The following is a 27,920-nucleotide window of genomic DNA, read 5'->3' as shown; positions in this document are numbered from 1 at the left end:
AATAGTATTATTTTCAACATTACATTCAATTCACTTGTTGGTTTAAAAAATAATTGTGTTTTTTGACTTTCAATTTTCAGCAAGTCACTCTTGTTTAATTACCTACTATAACAATTTGAAGTAGAATTCAACAGCAGATTTTATATTATAGATAGATTTATTGTGACATCAACAGTTTGAATATTTGATATATTATAGATAAAACCTTAACTGTAAGACAATGCTCAATCAGTAATCCCTTGTAAAGTGGTTTAGATCAGTGATTTAACAGAATACAACACAAGCAAGGCATTACCAGAATTATAATTTCATTTCATTAGATGGGGCCAAGGAAAGAGCGTTCACGTCGCGGCCCTGTTTCAACCAATCTTTCCACCACCACGCACAAGAAGCACAAGACAGACACCATTGTGCAGATGCCGAGAAGTGTGTTCAGCTCTGGCTGAACAACTTCTAATCTTGTGTGTGGACTCGATAAGAAGAAGAATTTCATTAGATAGTTGGCTGGATATAATTTCCCACGGTGTTTTGCTGATGAGGTTCTACTGAAATTTTGAAGTAGTAATGCAAACAGTTCACACATTTTCTCCAAGTGAACAATCAGAGTTATCGGAGATGATCAGAAGACTCCCTTTGGATATCCTTCTGTATACTTTATGACATATTTTCAGATTTTTGATACCAAACCTGTGCTTCAAAAACCAAATCTTTTTTTTAAAGCATTTAAAAAAAAAAAAGAGGGCTCCATATTGTCCATATGATTGGGGTACTGATTGGGGATGATCAGCCATGATCACATTGAATGGCGGTGCTGGCTCGAAGGCCCGAATGGCCTAATTTTGCACCTATTGTCTATTAAAAAGATGGACATTCATTACAAGTTGCTTTTCCATTTCCGAGTAGCATTATCGTGGCCTGAAAGACAAAATAACAGGAATTTTGATCAATGTAACTTAAAATACAAAAAATACTGGATTGATATTAAAAAGTGCAAAATTACAGTCAGTGATTCAATAATGTACAAAAGATTGCTTTCCTCAATCATTTCCTTACAATTGCACTCAGGCTACCATGTAACACGTTATGATAATCAAGGGAGAGTTTATTACACTAGATTGGAACAAATATCTCTTGCGTTAAGACATGTTATCCTGCTGCCGCTCGTCTGGTTAAGTAGACTAACCTCTGCTGTTGAAAGTTTTTTTCACTAGAAAAATAAGAAATGGCACGACAATAGACAATAGGTGCAGGAGTAAGCCATTCGGCCCTTTGAGCCAGCACCGCCATTCACTGTGATCATGGCTGATCATCCACGAATGTCCTGGAGAAGCACAGAGGGCTCATTATTCATGATAGGTGTTCTTAGGAACATCTAATAATTACTGTAAGCCAACGGGCACTAGCATGGGATTGTTTGCCTTAATTTTAAGGCAAATTAACTGTTACTAGAAAGACAAACATTTACTTGCACATGTAGTTCTATTTCTCAGGGGAATAATTAAGTCGTATTTTGGTCTGTTTATGACTGGTGGGATTGGACAAAGAGCATATTTAGCTACGTTGACAGAATGTTGGTCTTGGTGTATCTGCTTTTGCATACTTCCATTATAGCATATCTTACTGCTCCTGTATCGACATTATTCATGCCGTTTGTTTTCTTTTAATTTCCAGATAATTAACTGATTGAAATTCTACAAATTTTATAATGGTATTTCAACTCAAATCTCTAGATTGTTAATCCAGGATTTTGAGTTACCTTGGCAAGCAAACAAGTGTGCCACCACCATAATCCTATTCAAATGGTTTTGGGTGGAAACTCATGGAAAAATAGTTTTTAGAAAAAGAATAGATGCAACTATGTGCATTGTCTACATTACTTAGACTTAGTTCCTCCCGCACTGTTGAGTGCATTGGGCAGCAAGCTTTCGCCTTTCTGTTCGGTTATGTGCAACGTCTTCCACCATCGATATGTTAGCGTCCTGGGCTTCCAAATCCTTCTGGAATGTTCGCCTCCATGTGAGTTTTGGTCGGCCTCTTTTCCTTCTTCCGTCAGATTGCTATCTTAGGTGTACATTCTGGTGACATTCTGAGTACACGTCCTGCAAATTTCATCCTGCGTACCTCTATGTCCTGGCTGAGAGGCTTTGTTGCAGTTTCCCGGTAGATCTCCTCATTTGTGATGTAGTCTCTGTATCTAGTCTTCAGGATCTTCCTCAAGCAGCGTTGTTGGAATGCATCCAATTTCTTTTTCATCTTCACATTGATTTTCCATGTCTCACTGGCATAGAGGGCTATAGGTAGGACTACGGACTGGAAGAGCTTGACTTTTAGCATCTTGGATATCCCGCCACTAGACCATATTGGCTGCATTCTTCTAAAGACTGATGCAGCTTTACCAATTCGGGAGTTGATGTCGACCTCTACATCTCCATCTACTGTGAACATGCTGCCAAGATAGGTAAATCTTGTGGCGTTTTTCACAGGTTCCCCATTGATTATCAGTTGGCCTATTGGCTGCTGGACTCCAGTCTGCATGGTCTTAGTCTACTGGCATCTGATCTTTAATCCAACCTTTGATGCATTCTCCTCCAGAGCAGTTGTTATCTCTTGAAGGGTGTGTCTCGACTCTGCCAGTAGTGCAATGTCATCGGCAAAATCTAGGTCTGTGAGGCGTCTTCCTGTTCTCCACGGTATTTCAGTCAGGTTTATTCATTGTCTTCCGCATGACATAGTCGATTCAGACAATAAACAGTAAGGGGGATAGAAGGCAAACTTGTTTTACCACTGTTCCCATTCTATTATCCAGGTCACTTAAATTTCACCCGTTATCGTTATGTTTATATCCCCATGAATTCCAATAACATAGACTCAAATGTGTTGTGTATCTACTCTTTCGCTTTCCTGTCAAATTTTCAACACTCCCTTGACCTTCATTTGCATTAATTTTAGCTTGTTATAAGAAAAATCTAATCTTAATTTATCTCATCATTCATGGTACTCAATTTAATAAAGCTCTTCCTTAATTTATTGTGGAAATGATCCTAGTTTGTGCTTCAATTATACAATTAAATGTATCCCAACTCTTACCCAATGCCTTTCGCTGATTTTTCTAATTTACGTGCGCTTATTTCCTTTCATAGCATTGAAGTTTTTTTATCTATACCCCAATTTTTAATTTATAGCTGATTGGCTATTCTAGAAAATGGTCTCCCTTGCAAATTTCTGTAGCTGTGTCAGTTGCGCGTACATTAAAAAATGAGTAAAAAAACATTGGGTTCATAAACATCACGTAAATGTTATTCTGTATCCCAATTTTTAGGAGTGATATGTGAATTCCATGAGGGTTGATCTCCATTAGCCAAACTGCCATAATGCAGGTGTCACCTTTATTTACTCTTTCTCTTACTTCCATATTGAATCCAATTGTGTCATGATCACTCTTGTTTTTACAAATACAGACACTCTACGTAAGTGTTATGATCCGTGATCTCTTACGCAAGTCAGATTTTACATGTTAGAACCGTTCCCTTTACTTACCTGATGGTTTGCCAAAATAATTGGATTTATTGAATAAATCTCGATATGATAGGATAGAACTTTATTTAGCCTCGGATGGAAATTGGTCTGCCAACAGACATAAAACACAACAAGATACATGAAGTGAAAGTGACGAGGATTGGGGATGTGCAAAGATTGGGGAAGAGGGGCGGGAAGGTGTGTCAGTATACCACATATAACCATATAACAATTACAGCACGGAAACAGGCCATCTCGGCCCTTCTAGTCCGTGCCGAACACTTACTCTCACCTAGTCCCATCTACCTGCACTTAGACCTCCATTCCTTTCCCGTCCATATACCTATCCAATTTATTTTTAAATGATAAAATTGAACCTGCCTCCACCACTTCCACTGGAAGCTCATTCCACACAGCTACCACTCTCTGAGTAAAGAAGTTCCCCCTCATGTTACCCCTAAACTTTTGTTCCTTAATTCTCAAATCATGTCCTCTTGTTTGAATCTTCCCTACTCTCAATGGAAAAAACTTATCCACGTCAACTCTGTCTATCCCTCTCATAATTTTAAAGACCTCTATCAAGTCCCCCCTTAACCTTCTGCGCTCCAAAGGATAAATACCTAACTTGTTCAACCTTTCTCTGTAACTTAGGTGCTGAAACCCTGGTAACATTCTAGTAAACCTCCTCTGTACTCTCTCTATTTTGTTGACATCTTTCCTATAATTTGGCGACCAAAATTGTACACCATACTCCAGAATTGGCCTCACCAATGCGTGTACAATTTTAACATTACATCCCAACTTCTATACTCAATGCTCTGATTTATAAAGGCCTGCACACCAAAAGCTTTCTTTACCACCCTATCTACATGAGATTCCACCTTCAGGGAACTATGCAGTTATTCCTAGATCCCTCTGTTCAACTGCATTCCTCAATTCGCTACCATTTACCATGTACGTCCTATTTTGATTTGTCCTGCCAAGATGTAGCACCTCACACTATTCAGCATTAAACTCCATCTGCCATCTTTCAGCCCACTTCCAAATGGCCTAAATCTCTCTGTAGACTTTGAAAATCTACTTCATTATCCACAACACCACCTATCTTAGTATCATCTGCATACTTACTAATCCAATTTACCACACCATCATCCAGATCATTGGTGTATATGATAAACAACATTGCACCCAACACAGGTCCCTGAGGCACCCCACTAGTCACCGGCCTCAAACCTGACAAACAGTTATCCACCATTACTCTCTGGTATCTCCCATTCAGCCACTGTTGAATCGATCTTGCTACTCCACTATTAATACCCAACAATTGAACCTTCTTAAACAACCTTCCATGTGGAACCTTGTCAAAGGCCTTACTGAAGTCCATATAGACAACATCCACCCATTTACCCTCATCAATTTCCCTAGTAACCTCTTCATAAAATTCAAGAAGATTAGTCAAACATGACCTTCCAGGCACAAATCCATGTTGACTGTTCCTACATGACAGAAGGGGGAGGAGTTGTACCGTTTGATAGCCACAGGGAAAAAGAATCTCCTGGGCGTTCTGTGCTGCATCTTGGTGGAATCAGTCTGTTGCTGAAGGTGCTCCTCAGGCTGACCAGTGTGTCAAGGAGGGGGTGAGCTGTATTGTCCAAGATGCTCGAATATTTATTGGTCTACGTAATTCCCGTTCCATCCAGTGATGTTGCCATCCTACCGTGAATGGATAAATCCCAGTCATTTGTTCGAAGATTCGTGGTGAATAGATGTATCCTTACATTTGAACAGTCACACGGTGAGTTAATGGATGCTGACACTGGCCAGTTACACGGTGTGTGGATGGATCCTGACACTCGGTCAGTCACACGGTGAGAGGATGAATCCTCACACTGGCCAGTCACAAGGTGAGCTGCACATGATTGAAGTTAACCGGATTCAGAGGGGATGGACCGCAGAGCCAGTGTGCCCTCTGGCGGACGGCAGTGGAATAACAGGGCTGCTGAACTTGTTCCTCACTGGTTTCGTTTTTAGTTTTCCAGCGGGTCCCACTTGGGGCGAAATTCCAAGTCGTGTTTCGTAAGTGGTGGAAGGATGAAGAAGAGTTTGGAAAAACATTTGAGTTTTAAGTACTGTCGGTTTTTGTTCTTTGGACTTTGTAACTTTCAGTCGACAGCGGACGCAGAATGGGAACAAAACCAAGATTTGCAGGTGTATCTCTATCTTGTATCTGTCTTCTTTCAGTTGACGGACCATGTGCAGTCTGTCCCACAGTGATGGTTGACTCAGTAATCTGCCCCAGAGCACACTGTGAGACATTTGCATATCAGACAAGCGTTCTTTTAGTTTAGTTTAGTTTAAGAAGCAGCTTGGAAACATAAACTGCAAACATAAACTGATTGCACTCGGGTCAGAGTACAGAATTGTTTATGGAAGTGCGAGTTTACATAAGTTGCCTATTGCGTTAGTCAGGGAGTGTCTGTGCTATCTTATCTTTCCTAAAACCAAACTGACAATAGTTTTATAGCTAAAATATACATCACTTTACCCTTTCTCAAACTAATTTGTGACTGAAAAACTCCTTTTGCTAATTCAATACAATATTTACTCTGTACAAAAAAAATAAGCGCAGTGTATAAATTACATTTCCTAAAGGGTTACAACTCCTGTACAAGAGGAAGATGACAAAAAAAATCAACTATTTTAAGTCTAGAGCACAGAAGTTGAATGTTGAAGCTATGTTTGAGATGTTTAATTGCAGTTGTTCAGCTTTATAATTTATTTAATGTCTCTGAGACAATGTTGACTGCTAATCCGCTGAGCAAAATAAAAACTCTCAGTGTTGAGAATCTAATGATAAAGCCTTTCATCAGCAGGTTAGCCTACTTAATCCGAAAAGTAGCAGCAGGATAACTCGTGTCTTACTGCAAGAGATATTTGTTTCTATCTAGTACAATAAACTATCCTTTTATTACCCCATCCATGCATTGCAATGGCCCAGTTCTCATTAGAACTATCGATACCTCCAGCATCTTCCATGTAGGATAATTCACATCTCCCATTCATTGATCCTTGGCAAAGCTTTTTTTAAATTTCAAGTTTTCAAGAGAGTTAGATTTAGCATTTTCAAGAGAGAGTTAGGATTAGCGTTTTCAAGAGAGTTAGATTTAGCTCTTAGGGCTAACGGAATCAAGGGGAAAAAGCAGGAACGGGGTACTGATTTTGGATGTTCAGCCATGATCATATTGAATGGCGGTGCTGACTCATAGAAACATAGAAAATAAGTGCAGGAGGAGGCCATTTGGCCCTTCGAGCCAGCACCGCCATTCATTATGATCATGGCTGATCATCCGTAATCAGTAACCCATGCCTGCCTTCTACCCATACCCCTTGATTCCGCTGGTCCCAAGAGCTCTATTTAACTCTCTTTTAAATTCATCCAGTGAAATGGCCTCTACTGCCTTCTGCGGCAGAGAATTCCACAAATTCACAACTCTCTGGGGCCCAATGGCCTACTTCTACATTTCGATGTTTCTAAATATTGATGCAAATATATATGGCATGATTATTTTTCTGTGATCTATACTTTTTGTGCCTACCTGTTACTTGATCCCCTCTAGATATTTTAATGGGATGCGAGTAGCAATGAAGATCTCGTGATCTGTCACCTTGTGGAACCCATCAGCATTTACACAGACTTGGCCTCATGCTCAGCATTCAACAAACTCTTTCTTATGGATGGCATAACTGTCATTTCATTTGGCAGGCCATGCTCCAAGACTGTAACATAAATGTGTTGCCATGCACCTGGGGAACTAAAGTGAAAGTACCAACATTTTTCATCTTCATTGCAGAGGATACTCACTCAGTTTTCCTTCCTTCATCAGCTTTTTCAGGTGGTGTTTAAGATTACCTTCAGCTGCTTGATGAAAGTGAAGAGGGGTATCCTGTTGATAAAGCAAACCATACCTTATACATTGTTGGAAGAATAGACATTTTCTAAAGTAAAAATAAAAAAACAAACATGATGCTTATGCGGAACATAATAGAAATGTCCAGGAGCTAGCATTATTGACCGTAGTTCTAATGAAGCATGCTACTCAGTGGTACTGGTAAAACCCAAAATGGGCAGTTGAAGCAGATTATTGATGAGTACGTGTTGTTTTACAGCAGTGTTGATGATCTTTTCCGGAGATTGAGAAGCGACATTGGCCCATTAATAAGCCGGATTGGATTTGTCCTGCTTTTTATAAACTGGACATACCAGGGCAATTTTGAACAATCAGATAGATGCCAAAGCTATAAATATATTGGAATAGCTGGGCAAGAGGCCAGATCTTTCTGGAGGTCTTCAGTATTAAACCTGCAATGTTAGGTCTCTTAAACTTTGCACTATTCAGTGATCTCAGCCATTTCTTGATATCACGTTGGCTTGGAGTGAATACATTTGTTTGGAAACCAGGTAGACAAAAAATGCTGGAGTAACTCAGCGGATCAGGCAGCATCTCTGGAGAGAAGGAATGGGTGACGGTTCGGGTCGAGACCCTTCTTCAGACTCTCCCGCAGAGTTACTCCAGCATTTTGTGTCTACCTTTAATTTAAACCAGCATATGCAGTTCTTTCCTACACATGTTTGGATAGCAGCTTCTGTTATGGAAGAGGGAAATGGGAAGAGGAAGCAGGTCGGTTTGGGGCACTTCGAGTCGGCTGCCCTGCCAGCAGCATGTTCGTTACTTTGAATTTTTTTGTTTTTTTACTATGTCCAAATGTTTGTTTTAGTGTCTCTTGGTATGTCTTATGTGGGGGGTGGTGGGGGAGAAGAGGGAGAAACCGTTTCTCAGTCAATTCCGCGACGGAGAGGCGACTTTTTCCATGTCGCTTCTCCGCCTCCCCTCTCGCGGCCTAATAGCTTGGATTGGAGCGGCATTTCTCGGAGTCGGGCCCAGAGCTTCAGCAGCGGGGACGTTTCCGAGAGTCGCCAGAAAGGAGTGCTCCGATCGCTGGCCTGGTGACTTTGGCATCATGGGGCTGTGGTCACCGGAGCTTCTAGCCGTGGGCGTGGCGTGGACTTACAATCCGGAGTCTGGGATCCCTTGCCGGTGATCGCCGGAGAAGAGCTCCGACCGCCGGCCTATAACATCCTGATGCCGTGGTCTCCGGTAAGAAAGTGGCCGATTCGGGCACTCCAAGCCGCGGAGTGTGTTCGACTGTCCCAACGTCGGAGTTTCGATCATCCCGACGAGAGACCGTGTACATCCGGCCGTCCGTAGCGGCGACTACGGAGGGTTTATGGCCCCGACCACTGATGAACAAAGGAGGAGGACTGACTGAAATTTGTTGCCTTCCACCACAGTGAAAAATGCTGTGGTGGATGTTTATGTTAAATTCTATTGTGTATTGTGTGTTCTTTTTTTCAACTGTATCATTGCATGGCAAATTAATTTCACTGTACCTTAGTTGGTGTATGCGACGAATAAATTTGTCTTGACTTTGACTAGTCAGCCAGCTTTCACAACCAAATGTGTCGGGCTGCAAATCTCTGATCAGTTGGGTTTGGTTAGCATTATCAATGGTTCCCAGAGTCTGTCTACCTGTTCATCCATCACATCCTCCATTTCTGGACATGAGGTACAAAGTAGCAAAACTGCCTCAATGAATGTTGATAATTACCACCACAGTCTATGTGTACATAATAGCCACTTCAACCATGAACCAGAAGGCAGTTGGTGCTTGTGAAATCAAAATACTGAAGGTAGTACGATACATTCAAAAATACAAAAAGATTGTTTATTTTTTATGGTATTAGACAACTAAGATAATACCCAGTATATTTCCATAATGCAGATGTCATTTATCTAGTTCTCAAATAGAAGAATAAAATAGATAGTCCATATGCAAGTTTTTAAATCTCACAATTCAAAATCTTTCATTGTGTTACGATGAAGAACTCAGTCCCATTATCAGCATGAACATAAAATTAAAGATTACCTTATAAATAGTTTTAACAAGTTCTATTGGGGTGAAATACATTTCACTATGCTCCTGAAACACCTTTAAAATCTGCTGTTCCCTCATATTTCTGTGAGATATGTATTCTCTAATTTTATCAGAAGCATTTTGCACAACTGGACCATGACCTGAAATACAAAATGTAGAGCATGAAAAATCAAGAAAGCAATATTGCAATTGTTCGTTCGGGAAACAAAGGACACATGTTCCGGTAGAGATTTACCTTGTGATCTCGAAAATCGCCTCATCTGAAAATTGATTCATTATTTCTTGAGTTATTTCTTCAAATTCTTTTTTTTATTTATTTATTTTTTAATATTATTTTTATTAGAAGCAATTGTACAAAGATCGCGCTCGCCCGCGGCCTCCCTCGAGTCTCTGCCGCCCGCTCGATGTGGGCCCCGCAGCCCGCTCGCCTCCCATCCACCACCCTTCGAAACCTAAGCGGGCCCCCCTTAGGAGCCAAAAACACGTACAAGACAAACTACAAATGAAGCAACCACAAAAAAATCTAAACAGCATGAGACACTAAAATTATCCTCCACCCTTCCCACTCCTATCTCCCCCCTCACCCCTCTCTCCCGCCTTCCCCCTCTCCCCCCCTCTGCCCCCTCTACCTCCCCCTCTCCCCTCCTTCCCCCTCCCTTCACCCCCCTCCTCCCCCCATTACCACCCTCTCCCCCCACTTCCCCTCCCCTCCCCCCCTTTTGTGTGAGGGGTGGTTAGTGTGTGTTTGACGCTGCAGGCCGCCCCCGCAACCGCACGTTGAGGGGACGGGACCCATCGGGTCCCACTGGTCTAGTGTATATATATATATAACATTTGGGATATGGAATTGGTTTTGTTTAAGGACTTCAAATGCATTCAAAAACCTACAGAAATATACATATGACAAGAACAGCACTCAGTGGCGACAAATATCCCATTATATGAAATTTCCCCCCACTATAATCTTCCCAGTGGAAACTACTGTTAAAAAGACTCCCTGAAATGCGCGTCTAAATAAGTGCAATATACTAAAAAGCAAACAATGCCAGATATCAGAAAACTCATCTCTAATGAAATGAATAACCATACTTTGAAAGTATATGAATTCAGCAGTTATTAGAACTGCAGATCAATGAAACAGGAATTACAAGTAAACTCCCTCTTCCCAATGAGACCTCGCTATCTGTCCCCCCTGTGTCAACCTTTCCATTCATGCTCTCACCCAGATTACATTCTGTGCACTACTTCCTTCCATGAATGTGCAATATGGATCTTTGGCAGTGGGAATTCCTTCAATTTTTGAGATATGATTCAGAGACATCATCTCTGTCAATTTGGTGTGGAGTCCCAGGGCATTTCTCTCTCAACCATATACTAGTGTGCTGCATACCAGGTATTTCCACCTATCCAATATACCAGGATGTGAAGGAAAATAACAGAAAACTGAATAGTAAAGAATAAACAATAGATTAAGTCACTAATCATTATTATTACCCTTTATCGTGATATCCTTCTCAACAGATTTAACTGAAGATTCTGTATTTAATGAATTTACATTAGTTTTCAACAATAAACATGTGATTAATACGTCATCCGAAATGTTTGAATACTGGCATTCATTTTGAACAGTTTCCTTTAAACACCTGATGTATTTAGATACATCGGATTCACCAGTGTCAATTAAAAATTCTGCAAACTATTATGCTGTCCCTTAAAATCTATCAGTTTTCATTACACTCCATTAATTTTCACATCAGAGTTTAACCTGTGTGCAAGTAATGAAACATAGAAACATAGAAAATAGGTGCAGGAGGAGGCCATTCGGCCCTTCGAGCTAGAACATGGTAGAACATCTAGCTATTGCTTGGATTTATTTAGATGGTTGGTTGAATCGTAACATTCTTTGAGGTATCGTGACCCAGATGGCTAGAATACAAGCTTTTGCCGGCTATAAAAACATGAAAATACTACACAAATAGTCCACACCATCTCTATTGGACAAATACATTATCAAGCGCATCTTACTGAATATAAATCAGGAACTGCAATCCTAGTTTAATTTTTCATTCATCACAATTCAAGGCCATTCTGCAAACCTGGATAAACAATTTTAATTGACCATGTGCTTGTTTTCAGTACCAAACCAGGTTGATCGCTAAATGGCGTCAAGTTGGGAAAAGGGGAAGTACAACGGGATCTGGGAGTCCTTGTACATCAGTCTATGAAAGTAAGCATGCAGGTACAGCAGGCAGTGAAGAAAGCGAATGGCATGTTGGCCTTTATAACAAGAGGAATCGAATATAGGAGCAAAGAGGTCGTTCTGCAGTTGTACAGAGCCCTTGTGAGACCACACCTGGGGTATTGTGTGCAGTTTTGGTCCCCTAATTTAAGGAAGGTCATTCTTGCTATTGAGGGAGTGCCGAGTAGGTTTACTTAGGTTAATGCAGCGTAGGTTAATTCCCGGGATGGCAGGACTGTCATATGCTGAGAGAATGGAGCAGCTGGGCTTGTACACTCTGGACTTTAGAAGGATGAGAGGGATTCTTATTGAAACATATAAGAATGTTAAGGGTTTGGACACGCTAGAGGCAGGAAACATGTTCCCGATGTTTGTGGAGTCCAGAACCAGGGGCCACAGTTTAAGAATAAGGAGTAAGCCATTTAGAACGGAGACGAGGAAACACTTTTTCTCACAGAGAGTGGTGAATTCTCTGCTTCAGAGGGCGGTGGAGGCAGGTTTTCTGGATGCTTTCAAGAGAGAGCTAGAGAGGGCTTTTAAAAGTAGCGGAGTCAGGGGATATGGGGAGAAGGCAGGAACGGGGTACTGATTTGGGATGATCACATTGCTGGCTCCTGCACCTATTGTCTATTGATCCACCAGGTTTATTTGTACCTTTCAGTTTAGCAAGTTTACAGTGATCATCTTGTTTCCCAATGATATATGTGTTTACTTTCTTGGCATTATAACACAATAATGTATAATTCAGCAATGGAGAACAATCTACTTACCTGGATATATTATGTCAGCATTAATAGCTAGCAGCTTTTCCAAAGAAACCATATAATCATACAAGTCCTCAAACACTGCTGTTCCAACGCCCAGAATACAGTCTCCAGAAAATATAGCATTTTCCTCTTGAAGTAATAATGCCATATGATCACTGGTATGTCCTGGTGTGTAAATAACTCTGATAGCAAAAATATTTTTGTTATTCACACCTTGATAAACCTAATACAGACTATATTCTGCTAATAATTACAAATAATTGAATCAGAATTAATATCTAATCTAAAATGAAAATGTTTATACATATAAAAATCAAGAACTTCATTAAAAGGTAACATTTTTTCAAGATTACCTCAGTGTGGCTCCCTCAGACTTCAACACATCTCCATCCTTTAGATAGGTGTACTGCCTTTCACCATTTCCAATCTTTTCTTTTTGAGGTGGTGTGCATGGAAGTTTGCTAATCTGAATATCATCTAATAGATATTTAATTTATTGACATAACAACATATTGCAGATCTAGTTGATAATATAAACTTTACAAATTCAAAAATACAATAAATGTATACTTCAACAAATATGTTTTTAGATATAAGACAACCGAGTGCTGACCTTTTTAGATTAAAGCAGCATTTTATCTTTAAATTCAAAGATAAAATTCTGCACTTATACAAACAACGTTGACTAGTCAATTAATTTTTTAAAATTCATTTTAATTTTGATTCATAAATTCCAATCCTATTATTAAATACATAAATATACTTAGGGGCTGATTATTTAATTAACCATTTAGTCTCTGCATACTTTTGCATGAGCTGCACATATGCAATCTTCTTAATGTCAAAAACATCCTAAGGCTTCACCAAAAGTTATTAGCCAAATAAATGGACAATATACCAAAGGGGAAAGCGGACCATAAGAGCGCAATGAAATTGGATGGAGCAGAAGGGGATAGAGGAGCGAAATATGTGTGGCAACTGATTCAAAGCCAGATAAAGCAAGACTGGGGTCCAGTATAAATGTGATTGAGATTTAAAAGTATTAGGGATTAACTGGCAAAAATCTGTATTATCACTTTCATGCTTTGATTTGCAGAGTAGAAACATCTAAATTAAAAGGGGGAAATGCTACCAACTAAGTCATTGCTGAAACACCAGTAAAACTAGATTGTTTATTTAATTAAATTTGATTTGAACCAATGCACCAAACTCTGACTTCAAAATCAACTTTCTGATCAATTTTTTAAATGATCTTAAGTTTTTGATCGCTGCCATTACACATAGTACATTCTAGAGCTTTGCTATTGAAAATTACACTTAATATTAGATACTTTGAGGGAGAATACATAATTTAGACACATTAGAGTTCTGAAAGTTGTTTCCTTCATTATACATTCTTCATATTATACAGAAAATACCTCACTGAATATTTCATTGCAGGGTGAAAATTAGTTCTATCTATCAAAGATATGCCTCTTATTTTATATTGGAACCCCTCACAATCCATATAGCTATATCCAATCCCTTAAAACATTCCCCTTCAACCGCAGGAGATCGAACACCTGTCCCTTTACCGTCCCCCTTTCCAGATGAGGCAGAGGTTCACTTGCACCTCCTGCAACCTCATCTACTGTATCTGCTGTTCCAGGTGTCAACTTCTCTACATCGGCGAGACCATGCGTAGGCTCGGCGATCATTTTGCTGAACACCTCCGCTCAGTCCATCTTAACTTACTTGATCTCCCGGTGGCCCAGCACTTCAACTCCCCCACCCATTCCCAATCTGAGCTTTCTGTTCTGGGCCTCCTCCATTCAGAGTGAGGTCCAGCACAAATTGGAGGAACATCACCTCATATTTCACTTGGGTATGACAGGGATGCTGCCTGTCGTGCTGAGTTACTCCAGCATTTTGTGTCTACCTTTCCTTAAAAGATGACTGGATTTTGAATAATAAAATGATACATAAATTCCTCTTGATGAAGTATTTAATATTCTTTTATGAAGCTGCATAACGAAACTACCATAAATCTCAGTTTTAAAGCTGAGTCTCACGTTGCGAGTTGACACAAGAGGTACCCCGAGTGAAAGACTCGTGGTTGTGTACGAGATTACAAGTGTATGATCAAGAGTTTAACCGAGTTCCCACGGGTATGACAAGTTTGCCGTTTACTTGTAATTTCTGCGATGTTCCAAGTTCGTCTCCCCAGTTACTCTTGAGCCAATCCTGATTGAAGGTTTGTTTTAATAAGCAACAGTGCTATGTTTTAATAAGTAACAGTGTTAAAGAAGACCTCTCCATCCTGTGGCTTTGTTTTAAAGATAGAATTCAGCGCGGCCGCATCTATTGATGTGACCTACAAAGGGAAAATGCGCACCATCCAGTGCCAGAGCAGTTATACTTATGATTTGTTTGAAACACACAGGTTTGGTATGTTTTAATTGAATTTACTGCCATGTCTACACACTGCGGGGAGACGGGAGATTAAATCTATGAATGTGGACGGATGTGCACATCAGATTGTTGTGAGACGGAGCTCAGGGTTCGCCTCCTGAGCTGCTTTGGTGCCCAGGCGTGAGTTGAGGTGGAGAGAGGTTGGGGGGGGGGGGGGGGCGTCATTAATCTGTCTGGGGTGACATGGCTCTTGGGTTAGGCTGGGATCATTCTCTGCGGGATGATCTTAGTGCGGGAGACAAGTGTAGTAGAGGTGTACTGACTGTGTGGGCAGCCACTTTGGAAGTGATTGCCCACCAGTCTCAAAAGCCGCTGTGTCTCCCTGCCCCTGGAATAGCAGGGGGCGATCAAACAGCACAATACTCCCCTCCCCCTCCACGCCAACACGAAGGGCAACGATCCCAAGGCTTTAGCGTCAGAAACAGCGGGCAGGCGACAATCACCTGCCATAACGCGAGAGAGATCATGCACTGTTGTAGGTCTCCTTTGCGCGTCGGTGTTTCTGTCTTTCTCCACTCATTGTTGGCCCTATTTATCACCACCACCTACACCCCTCTGCTTCCCGGCCATGTGTGTGACCCCTTCCCTCCCCTCTCCAGCTCCCCGCCTATTGCACCGGCGCGGGGGCTTTGCACTGACTTCACGTCGACGATGCCAGCAGGTCAGTGCCAGTCGCCCCGGGGCAGTCGCTCCCTTCAGTTTCCCACGGGGTCGGGACGGGACTGGAGTTGGGAGGGAAAGGGGGGGGGGGGGGTACAGTTCCCAGTCTCAGCTCCTGTCCAGGGGGGTGGCCGGAGACGTCAGGACCAACGGGACACTGACCCCCAGGCCCACTGCAAGCACGGAGAACCCAGAGACCCACAGCCAACAGCAACTCCAGCCCAGCCCCGTTCCAACTCCAGAGGAATCCGCTCCCCGATGGGCCGCTACGGCGACAAGTGGCAGTTCGCCCACAGCCCGAGCTGTGCCCCCTCATCCGCCACCCCAAGAACAAGACGTACCTTGGACACCATCAGCTTCTGCCCCTACGGGGAGCGGGCCTGGGGGTCGGTGTCCCGTTGGTCCTGACGTCTCCGGCCACCCCCCTGGACAGGAGCTGAGACTGGGAACTGTACCGCCCTTGCCCCCTCCCTTTGCAACTGCAAACAACCCCACTCTCCTGCTCACCTAACCCCCCCCCCCCCCCCCCCCCCCCCCCCGCCACCACCACCTTTCCTTCCCAACTCAAGTCCCGTCACGACCCCCTGGGAAACTGATGGGAGCGACTTCCCCGGGGCGACTGGCACGGACCTGTTGGCATTGCCTACGTGAAGACAGTGCAAAGCCCCCGCGCCAGTGCAATGGGCGGGGAGCTGGAGAGGGGAGGGAAGGGGTCACACACATGGCCGGGAAGCAGAGGGGTGTAGGTGGGGGTGGTGACAGATAGGGCCAACAATGAGTGGAGAAAGACAGAAACACCGACGTGCAAACGAGACCTACAACAGTGCATGATCTCTCTCGCGTTATGGCAGGTGATTGTCGCTGGGAAACTGAAGGGAGCCACAATCTGCTGCTGCCTGCCCGCTGGGTTAAAGAGTTCCCACGGTAGACTCACGATGCACTAAGGTAAACGCACGGACCACTACGTTATTAAGAGTTAAAATGTTTCAATTCTTAACCACAAGAGTAAAATTGACTCGTGGAAAATTTCAAACATGTTTGATTTTTTGAAAGAGTCAACAAGTTACACGAGTACCTGCCGTTAGCGCCAAGAGTCTCTAAGTTGCGTCCACGAGTTCCGTACGTTAATCGTACGTTATTACCACTAATTTTAACTCGGGTTACCTCTTGTGTCAACTCGCAACGTGAGACTCAGCTATAAAACCACCCACATTAATTTTACACCAGCAATTTTGGTATGCATCCACAAATTACTTGGCATCTCAAGGGCCTGTCCCACTGCGGGGACCTAATTTGAGAGTTTAGAAGAGTTTAGGAGAGTCAATGAGAGTGTCATGGTCTTGTTGTATCGCAGAAGTAGAACACCTCCTACGACCTCCTTCGACTATGTAGAGACCTCCTACGAATATGTAGACCTCCTACGACCATGTAGAAGACCTCCTTCAATCTCCTTCGACTATGTTGAAGACTAGCTTCAACTATCTACGATTTACTCGCCAATGCTCTCTGGAAAATTGGTCACCGAATAGTGGAGAGTGAAGACGACCACCTTCGACTATACTAACACTATCTACAACTACCTTCGACTACCTTCGATTGCCTTTGACTACCCTCAATTACCTACGAATACTACCTACTACGACCTACTACGACCTACTTCGACTAAACCTACGAATAAAAAAATATCGTTTTTTCCATGCCGACCAATTTTTATTCGCGGACAATTTTCAGAATGCTAAAAAATATTCCTCGACCAAACTGAGGCTGCGAGTATGCGGGAACTTCTCTCGAGCATGAAAGAGAGTTACATAGACCTCCTAGGACCACGTGTCGACCATGCTGTGAGTTTGAGTCTAGGGCAAACTCTTCTAAACTCGCAGTGGGACAGGTCCTTAAGTCATTTTTGATTCAAATATTGCTTCAACTTTTGTTCAGAGTTCTGTGGCTGTGATTGGTGATAGTAAGCTTCTCAGAATGATGCTAATGACCAGAATGAGTCTGAAGAAGGGTTTCGGCCCGAAACGTCGCCTATTTCCTTCGCTTCATAGATGCTGCTGCATCCGCTGAGTTTCTCCAGCATTTTTGTGTACCTTTGATGCTAATGACCACGTGGGCTAGGCAAACTTGTTTTTAAATCATGCCATGTCAATTCTTATTTAAAAAAAACACATAGCAAACTAGTTCTCAATTGTAGTGAAAATGCTGCAAATACTCATCATGCAAGGACACATCTGTGGAAAGAGAAAGAGGAAAGAGAAATAGCCCTTCATCCCAACTGGGAAAGAGAGAAAACAAGCTAGTTAAAGTTGCAGCAAGGATGGAGGAAGTGATGGATGGGGAAAAGAGATTATCTCTGATGTGTGATGATCAGTGAAGGACAATCTATTGAAAATGAAGACTGGTGAGGTGAAAGGCGAGGATCAGGAAAACACCTCGCGTTTGGTGGGCGGCGCGACTCTCGTCAGCAGCGGCCTCTGCAGACCGTCTGTGTTTTATTATTTTTTGTCTCGTTTTTATGTAGTTTTTGTTATTTTTTTTGTTGGGGTATGTGTGTGGGGGTAACTTTAAAATCTTTCCCCTGCACGGGAGACCCGACCTTTTCTTTGTCGGGTCTCCGTTGTCGTTGGGGCTGCAACGTGGAGCGGCCTCCAACAGGAACGACCTGGGGTTCCAGCTGCGGAGCTGCCGACTACTCACCGTCATGGGGCTGGCCGAGTCCGGAGCGGGTGGAGCTGTGGTGGAGCGCTGCTGCCACCCGACCTCCGGAGTTTCGGAGGCTGCAGCTGCGGGTTTGGCGGACGGCGGCACCGGGAGCCCGCGGGTCCCTGCTGGGTGACCGCTTTTCGGGGCTTCCGGAACGGCGACTTCTCCCGCCCGAGTTGTGGGGTTGAAGAGCACCTGAGTGGGGCCTTACACCATCGCCCCGCGCGGCTTGGAATGGCCGCGGGACTTTGCGAGCTAACACCAAGACCCGGTGCGCGACCTTGCATCACCCGGCGTGGCATTAATGGCCGCGGGACAATCGCCATCGCCAGCCAGCCAGGGGCTTTGACTTTGACTCTGACTCTGACATCGGGGGGGAGAGTGCAGTGGAGAGATAAGTTTTTTTTTGCCTTCCATCACAACGATGTGATGGATGTTTGTGTAAACTGTGTTGTGTCTCGGGTCTTTTTGTTTTGTAATGTATGGCTGCAGAAACGACATTTAGTTTGGACCTCAAGGGGTCCAAATGACAATAAATTGAATTGTATTGTATTGTATTGATGTCCAGGAAAAATAGAGGCAAGAACATGTTATGAAAATATATAGCTCATCCTCTGCAATTTCTGCCATATTTAACAAGATTCCCCTCCTTTCAGCAATCCAGAAGGATTGTTCCCTTATATCTCCCTGGACCATATTTCCATCTCCACCAACTACAACTTTTCATACAAATCTTGAAGAGGAGCCCTCTACCAAAATGTCATCTGTTCATTTCCCTCCACAGATGCTGCCTGGCATGCTGTTCCTCCAACAGTTTGACCATCTATAGCTTATCTACACCTGACTTCCAGAGGTATTCCCTTTGTCCTATCCATCCATTTGCTCCTCTTGCCAATTTAAAATGAACTTATTTTGTCTCTTGCTCAGCCCTGAAACGTTAACTCTGTTTCTTTTTCTACAGCCACTGTTCCGCTGGCTGATCCAGCATTTTATTATTCCAGATTTCCAGCATCTGCTGTTTTCTTATACGAGTAACTGTCATTCATTTGTGAGAAATAATCATGGATTATAGATCAGTTACAGTGAGAGGAAATTTTCACATTATCAGCCTTACCTTCAATGACATTTTTCAAGATGTCTGGTATGCCTCCAACGTGATCATTATGCCAATGTGTCACCAGAATTTCTTGAATACAGGTATTCATATTGAACAAAGTTTCTCTCAAACAGCTGATGTATTCAGGTATCGCTGATTCTCCAGTGTCAATTAGGATTCGTCTGCAAGAAAAGTAAAAACTGGAAATTTATTTTAAAATTGATTTGGTACAATTTTTAAACCAGTACAGTGGCACAGCTGGTAGGGCCGCTGCCTCACAGCTCCAGAGACCCATTTTGATCCTGATCTTGGGCACGGTCCCTGTTGTGACCGCATAAGTTTTCTCCGGGTGCTCCGGTTTCTTCCCACAGCCCAGACATGTGATTTATAGGTTAATCGGCCTCTGTAAATTTTCCCTAGTGTGTAGAAAGTAGGTACGAATATTTGATAACATTGACCTCGGTGGGCTGAAGGTCTTGTTACCATTTTGTAGGTCTAAAATTAAAAACATTAGCATGCTAAATGGAAGACCACTTCAATATGTCATACCTGAATATCTGATACCTGAGGTAATAATACCTGGAAGGTCAGATGGAAATATTAATTTCATTGTGGTACCCTTTTTATGTTGTGAGGATTAGATTTCCGCTGGTGTGTAACTCACCAAGGCTTTTCCTCCATTTACAAGACAATGGCCTAGAGTGTGACTGAAGACTCTCCATGTATGGAAAATGCAGAGTTAAGAAATCAAACATTGTCCACATGGTTAGCACACCATTTAAAAATAAAATCATTCCACCCACCATCAAAAGACAGCAAGTTTGTGGGAATACCACCACGTGCAGATTCCCCTCCGAGTTACGTACTATCACGTCACTAATCACTCATCGTCAATGGGTCTAAATCCTAGAACTGCATACTGAAGAGATAAATGGGAGGAATTGATCTGAAGAGCTGCAGTGACTCAAAAGGCAATTTACCATAATCGTCTCAGGGGCAGTTATGGATGGGCAATATTTAATGATAAAAATGTTTGTTGCACCAGGGGCAGGCAAGTGGGACTAGCTCGTTCAGACTACGGGCTGCATGGATGAGTTGGACCAAAGGATCTATTTCCATGGTTTACTGCTCTCTCTCCCTTGCCATGTCTCGTTAGTTATGCTCACAGCCTGTATATGAATTAAAAGAATTTGGATGACACCCTGTTTATGATATTTTACTTAACTGGGTAGCACAGCTCAAGTTCATACAGTCTAAAGAATGAGCACAGATTTTTTATTTTTTTTACTGAGGTTACAAGCAGATGCCATTTTTAAGGATATTTAGAAGGCATTTGACCAAGTTCCCATAAAAGACTGTTTAGCAAAATGCAGGTCCTTGTAGAATATGGATAACAATTGACTGAAAGGCAAAGTTGAGCCATGAAAAACATTGTGGGATGATAGTTGTATTTCATAGGGGTTAGTGGAAGGACATTTTTGGGGAGGTAAATGATGTGGATAATGGTAAACAGAATAAAATGTGCACAGCATAGAGGAAATGGTGTAAAGTGAGGACAGTAATAGTCTGTGTTGACAAATAGAAGCAGTTGAGTGGCAGGTGGAATTTAATACATTGTAAAGGGGTACATTTTGTCAGAAAGAATGAGAAAAAACAATAATCTAAACATCACATCTAAAGAGTGGATGAACACAGAGAACGTGGTACATGTGTGTGTGTGTGAATGTTTGAAAGTGGCAGGAAGTACAGAAGAATGTGAGATCCTAAAATATACTGAGATGTGATCATAAAAGCAGACTCTACTGACCCTTTATAAAACACTGGCCAGGGCATAATGGAGCATTGTCTAATTGCCTTCCCCTAACACCAATGTAAGGTATGAATATCCTAGACAGTACAGGAGATTTCCTGTACATATTCCTTGGGATCAGAGAGTTCAGCTACAAGATTGGTATGGAGAATGCGACATTGCTCTCCATGAAGTAAAGATTTGGGATTTAATAGAAGAGTGTAAAATCATAACAGATTTGATGGAGGGACAAAGAAGATGTTCTCTTTTACAGATGGTTAAAGACTTAGATATGAGGATTTTGTTTTAAAATGGAAAGATTGGTGATGATCTACAACTAACTGTTTGACTCAAGACCCTGAGCATCAGGTTGCCTGCCACTTTAATTCACCGTTTTCCCAGTCTTTCTGTCTGTGGCCTACATGGTTACAAGGAGACATAATGCAAGGTTGAGGAGCAACACCTAATTTTTCAACTGGGCCCATTGTTACCATCAGGACTCTATGAAGTTCTCCATCTTTAGATAACTCGTTCTTTCTTTCCCTTTGTATAAGAACTGGCCATTTTTGCATGCTATGTTGGCTCGGTTTTTCCTACTTTGGTATTGTCTGACTGCTACTCATGTTCCCTTTAATGGAGACTTGGTCAAATGCCTTCTAAAAATCCTTAAAATGGCATGTGCTTGCAATCTCTTCAGCTCTTTATATAACCTCAGTAAAGAAACATCTTGCCTTATTCTCTAGACTGTTTGAACTTGAGCTGTGCTACCCAGTTCAGTAAAATATCGTAAACAGGGTGGTCAGGGTGTCATCTAAACTCTTTTAATTCATTTACAGGCTGTGGGCATCATTAACTCAACAGGTCAGCCTGCAACTGCAGAGGGAAATGGACAAACAATATTTTGAGTCTGCACCTTCAAACTTCTGAAGAAAGGCCCCAATCTGAAACATTGTCTGCCCATTTCCCTCCACCTATGTTGCCCTAACCCACCAAATTACTCCAACAATTTGTATTTTTGTTCAAGATTCCATCATCTAGTCTTTTGTGTCTTCTCTTTGGTTCTCTCTTTCCCAATTCTGACGAGGAGTCCCTGACCTGAAACTTTAACACTTTCTCCTTACACAGATTTCTTTCAGCTTTTCAGCATTTTTTCAACATTCATTTTCTGTTTTCTTGGAAACATTTTCCCACAAGAGATATAGCTGATGGCACAGGTACAAAAGATAGAGTAACTTTGAATTTTAGTATGTCACTTGGAGAATTTAACTTCAACAAGTTAAATAAATCTTAAAAAATGGTTCTTCTCAGTAATAGTGTCCATGAAACTGCTGGAGTGTTGCAAAACTCACCAGGTTTACTGACATGCTAGAAGAAAATAAATTTGACATCCTTATTCAATCTGGATTGTATGTGATTCCAGATTTATCAATGTGGTTGAGCTCATAAGTTATAGGAGCAGAATTAAGCCATTTGGCCCATCAAGTCTACTCTGCCATTCAATCACGGCTGATCTATATTTCCCTCTCAACCCCACTGTCCTGCTTCTCCCCATATCCGACACCCTTACTAATCAAGAAGTAAGGTTCTCATATTTGACCCCTCAGTTCAGAGATAATTAGGAATGGAGAAGTAATATCAGGTAATATCTCGATCTAATAAATGAATTAAAAAAAATAAAGAGGGAGTAGTCAGACGAGTGAGAAAAGAAGGAATGCAGGTAAAAAAGGGTAAATATTGTGCAGGAAAGCATCATCAAAAGTAAAAGTGTGCACTTTCAATGGGGAATGGTTTATTATTGTCATGTGTGCCAGGATACAATGAAAAACTTTGCAAGCTATCCAGCCAAATCATACTGCACATGAGTACAATCAAGGCATTACAGAAGTACAACGAGACAAATACCATAGTGCAGAATATAGCGTGACAGCATTATTGCATGGCAGTTATGCCCAAAGATCATGGTTCACTCTATGATCTTTGGTTATGCCAGGGCCACACTGAGATTGGTTCGGAGATTGGGACTACACCCTTAGAATCAATCGTATAGAGATCATTTAGAGAATCATACATAAGTTGAGTCACGAGTTGCATGGTCAATAGTGCATGTTGGAAATATTCAGCAGGTCTATCACCATTTGCAGAAACTGAATGTTAACATTTCATATTCGAACCCCAATATCACAACTGGAATAGAGAAAATAAATTAATTTTCAATTACAGAGAAGATGTGAGATGGAAGATGTGCAGTCTTTTTTAATGTCAGTATGTAATACAGAGTGCAATTTGGACTGGTCAGGGGCAGAAGGAGCCCTCTCTATAATCATAATACACATTTTAAAAATAAAATCACACAGGCATATAATTGTGGTTTAAAAAAAATCATGTTTAAATGCCTGTAAATGTTCCAGACTTGTGGGTGAGCAGTCAACCCAGCACAGGTTTCTTGTGGCGAGAGTTAGGTCTTCACTAATGACATGCGCCAGGAAGGGGGAGGGATGTGCTGGTGGGCGAGAAGGGAGGACAAGGGTCCTTGTTGGGAACGGAGGAAAGGGGTGGGTGCATCTGGAAAGGATGGGAAGGAACGGTGTAGGAATGAACTGCAGATGCTGGTTTACACTGAAGGTGGACACAAAATTGTGAAGTAACTCAGCGGGGCAGGCAGCATCTCTGGAGCGAAGGAATGGGGGACCCTTCTTCACACTGAAAGTCAGGGGAGAAGGAGTCTAGAGATATGGAAGGGTAAGGTGTGAAAACGACAGATCAAAGTAGATGATGCACAAAGAAATGTAGAATGGAGGGAACGTGTAGGAGGGAACTGCAGATAGAAACATAGAAAAATAGGTGCAGGAGTAGACCATTCGGCTCTTTGAGCCAGCACCAACCACCATTCAATACAATCATGGCTGATCATCGAAAGTCAGTTCCCTGTTCCTGCTTTTGTCCCACATTCCATGATTCCCTTAGCCCTAAGAGCTAGATCTAACTCGCTCTTAAAAAACCCCAGTGAATACTGGTTTACATTCAAGATCGACACAAAATGCTGGAGTAACTCATGTCATGACAGGCAACTTGGGGGACGTTTCGGGTCGAGACCCTTCTTCAGACGCTGTTGGTGGATTCACGGTCCCTGCCGGCCCGGCCCGGCCCGGAGACTCGCACCCTCCCACGCCTCTACTCTTTACTCACCGGGGACCAGTGCCCACTAGGTAGGTGTTGGTCCCCTGGAGGGTCATGAGGCCCGGGTTGCAGCCCAGTACCCGGACCACCCGCGCCGACAGCTGCTGCACCTTCGGCAGAGCCACCGCCATTACCCTGTCACCGCCGCACAGGCCGCAGGCGCTCTCTCCTCCCGCGGCAGCGACACCTCTCGGCGCGGAGCGGAGCCGTTAGAAGCCGCTCAGTCTCTACGGGCGGCGGCATCTGGAGATATCGAGACACCTGGAGCTATCTGGATATATCGAAACATCTGCAAGTATCTGGATATATCGAAACATCTGGAGATATCGAGACCTGGAGCTATCTGGATATATCGAAACATCTGCAGGTATCTGGATAGATCAAAACATCTGGAGATATCGAGACACCTGGAGCTATCTGGATATATCGAAACATCTGCAAGTATCTGGATATATCGAAACATCTGGAGATATCGAGACCTGGAGCTATCTGGATATATCGAAACATCTGCAGGTATCTGGATAGATCAAAACATCTGGAGATATCGAGACATCTGGAGCTATCTGGATATATCGAAACATCTGCAGGTATCTGGATAGATCAAAACATCTGGAGATATCGAGACATCTGGAGCTATCTGGATATATCGAAACATCTGCAGGTATCTGGATAGATCAAAACATCTGGAGATATCGAGACATCTGGAGCTATCTGAATATATCGAGATATCTAGAGGCAACTGGAGATATCAAGACACCCAGAGACAAATGGAGGCACCTGGAGATACCTGGAGGCGTCTGGAGATATCTGGAGGTATCTGGAGACATCTGATATCGTGACATCTAGAGGCAACTGGAGACATCCGGAGACGTCTGCGGGCATCTGGAGACACCTGGAGGCCTGCCAAGGCCCACACTGGCACAGTGCAATGCAGAAGGAACTTCAGATGCTGGAATCTTGCTTACTGTATCCTCTCGATTGTATTCACAACCCACCTGTATGAATGAGAATATTTCTAAAATGCTAGAAATCTGAAACAAAATCAGAAAACGCTGCAAACACTCAGCAGGCCCGGCATCGGCTGTGGAGAGAGAAACAAAGTTGGTATTTCAGGCTGAAGAGCCATTCTTAAAAATGTGAAAGAGATAGAACCAGGTTCATTTTTAAAAAGTAGGAAAGGCGCAGGAGGTTGATAGGTCAAAGGGGAACGTTTCACCCTAACACAGATATTCCATCTGACCCACTACCAACTCACATGGAGTTAATGGAGTGATGTACATAGGTGAGAACATCTAATCAAATAGTGAACAGGCTGTGGAGTTTTGAGCAAAACACAAAGTGCTGGATTAACTCTGCAGGTCAGCAGGAACAGTGGAGGGAATGGACAGACGACGTTTCGGGTTAGGACCCTTCTTCAGCCTGGGCCTCCAGCACATTGTGTTTTGCCCAAGATTCCATCTGGAGTTTTATTGGTTGACTTACAATTGCCCCAATCTCATTTGAACAATCCGTACCTTGCCTGAAATACTCTCCTGGAATCCCTTCCACAACAGCAGCAATGAGCTTACATGAAACTATTCGATATACAAAAATGTCTCACTTCCTCATTACCTTAAATGGCTTTAATGCCATTGACCAAGCACCACATTTCCTGACTTACCATCAATAACATCACATTATTTCTACTTTCATACGTGACAGAATGCTTGGAATTTCCTTAAATAATGTTCCTCTTTTTTTATTTTCATTTAATATTTCATGTCAATTTATTTTAACTGATCATCACCATTAAATAAATCTTCATAATTATGTGAAAACATCCAATGCTTAATGTTATCCAACCGGGAGATCAGGTACGTTTATGCGGACTGAGCGGAGGTATGCAGCGAAACGATCGACGAGCATGCGCTTGGTTTCACCGATATACTGGAGTTGACACCTGGAACAGCGGATACAGTAGCGAGGTTGGAGGAGGCGTAAGCGAACCTCTGCCTCACCTGAAAAGACTGTCGGGTCCTTGGACGCAGTCGAGGGGGGAGGTAAAGGGACAGGTGTTGCATCTCCTTTGTTTGCAGGGGAAAGTGCCTGAGGATTATATACTGTATGCGACGTCTGAGGACGGTGAGGACAATGACGACATCTCCGATTGACTCCCATAGTTATCTAGACTACACTTCTTCCCACCCTGCTTCCTGTAAAGACTCTTACCCTACTCCCAATTCCTCCGTCTACGCCGCATCTTCGCCCAAGATGAAGTTTTCCATATCAGGTCATCAGGGATGTCGTCATTCACCTGTTCCAGGTGCCAAATCCTGTATATCGGCGAAACCAAGCACAGGCTCGATGATCGTTTTGCTGAACACCTCCACTCAGTCCACCTAAACCTACCTGATCTCCCAGTTGCTCAGCATTTTAACTCCCCCTCCCATCCCCTATCTGAGCTTTCTGACTTGGGCCTCCTCCATTGTCAGAGTGAGGCCCAACGCAAATTGGAGGAACAGCACCTCATATTTTCCACCCCAGTGGTATGAACATTAACTTATCTAACTTCAAGTAGCTCTTGCTTTCCCTGTCTGTCCATCCCCTCCCCCTTCCCAGTTCCACCAACACTTACTCTTTCCGACTACATTTTATCTCTGTACCGCCCACTCCCCTGACATCTGAAGAAGCGTCCCGACCTGAAACATCACCCATTCCTTCTATCCAGTGATGCTGCCCGTCCCGCTGAATCACTCCAGCATTTTGTATCTATCCAAGGCTGAAATATATCCTTGAATCCTCCATTGATCTATTGTAGTATTAGGCAAACTGTAATGGGCCCAGGTTCTTGTTGAGGTAGCAGTTGAAGTGCACCATACGGTAACTGCCCTCTCGAGGCACCATAACCAAACTCTTTTAGGTGAGAGAGAAAAGATTTAATAGGAACCTGAGGGGCCACTTTTTCACCGATAGAGTGGCAGGTATAAGTAAGTAAGTAAGTAAGTAAGTAAGTAAGTAAGTAAGTAAGTAAGTAAGTAAGTAAGTAAGTAAGTAAGTAAGTAAGTAAGTAAGTAAGTTTATTAGCCAAGTATTCACATACAAGGAATTTGCCTTGGTGCTCCGCCCACAAGTAACAACATTGTTACAGTGACAGTTACGAATGACTCAGAAAACATTAAACATTAATAATAATAAGACATTAATGATAAAACACCATTGATCAAGCATGTGAACCAACAAAATACCAGATCAAAGGGAGGCTACAGATTTTTGGCTGTTTAGTAGAGCAACTACTCGTGGATAAAAACTGTTTTTATCTGTTTTTATATGGAGAAATAAACTGTTTTTATATGGAATGACCTGCTGGAAGAGGTAGTTGAGACAGGAAGCATCACAATGTTTAAGAAACATTTAGACAGGTGCATGGATAGGATAGGTTTTTGAGGGATATAGACCAAACACAGGCAGGTGGGACTAATTTAGATGAGGCATGTTGGTCGGCCTGAGCAAGTTGGACCGAAGGGCCTGTTTCCATGATGTATGACTCTA

At 42.6% G+C, this 27,920-nt stretch overlaps 1 protein-coding gene across 3 annotated transcripts; it reads right to left on the bottom strand.

Moving 5' to 3' along the window:
* Positions 1 to 498: 498 nt before the first annotated feature.
* On the bottom strand, positions 499 to 24,568 carry lactb2 (lactamase beta 2). Of its 3 annotated transcripts, XM_033019331.1 has the most exons (8): positions 24,402 to 24,560; positions 19,445 to 19,608; positions 12,870 to 12,993; positions 12,520 to 12,698; positions 9,502 to 9,650; positions 7,379 to 7,460; positions 856 to 915; positions 499 to 757 (listed from the first exon to the last, which is right to left on the bottom strand). In XM_033019331.1, the coding sequence occupies exons 1-7, from the start codon at positions 24,521 to 24,523 to the stop codon at positions 875 to 877; spliced, it is 861 nt and encodes a 286-aa protein (XP_032875222.1). In that variant the 5' UTR covers positions 24,524 to 24,560; the 3' UTR covers positions 499 to 757; positions 856 to 874. The 3 variants fall into 3 exon arrangements, with proteins under 3 accessions (XP_032875222.1, XP_032875221.1, XP_032875223.1); XM_033019330.1 differs by having other exon boundaries at positions 499 to 915; positions 24,402 to 24,568; XM_033019332.1 differs by having other exon boundaries at positions 756 to 915; positions 12,870 to 12,990.
* Between the last annotated feature and the right edge of the window lie 3,352 nt (positions 24,569 to 27,920).

The sequence above is a fragment of the Amblyraja radiata genome, chromosome 4 (assembly GCF_010909765.2).
Source record: "Amblyraja radiata isolate CabotCenter1 chromosome 4, sAmbRad1.1.pri, whole genome shotgun sequence".
NCBI lineage: Eukaryota > Metazoa > Chordata > Chondrichthyes > Rajiformes > Rajidae > Amblyraja > Amblyraja radiata.
This window is presented reverse-complemented; position numbering and strand designations above follow the sequence as displayed.

What these genes read in the sequence shown, in the direction of transcription:
- lactb2 (XM_033019330.1), bottom strand. Translation starts at nt 24,523, where the DNA reads ATGGCGGTGGCTCTGCCGAAGGTGCAGCAGCTGTCGGCGCGGGTGGTC. An exon ending in TCTGAGGGAGCCACACTGAG is followed by an intron (nt 12,699 to 12,869) that starts GTAATCTTGAAA and finishes TTTTGCTATCAG; the next exon opens with AGTTATTTACACACCAGGAC. An exon ending in TGCTGACATAATATATCCAG is followed by an intron (nt 9,651 to 12,519) that starts GTAAGTAGATTG and finishes TTTGTATTTCAG; the next exon opens with GTCATGGTCCAGTTGTGCAA.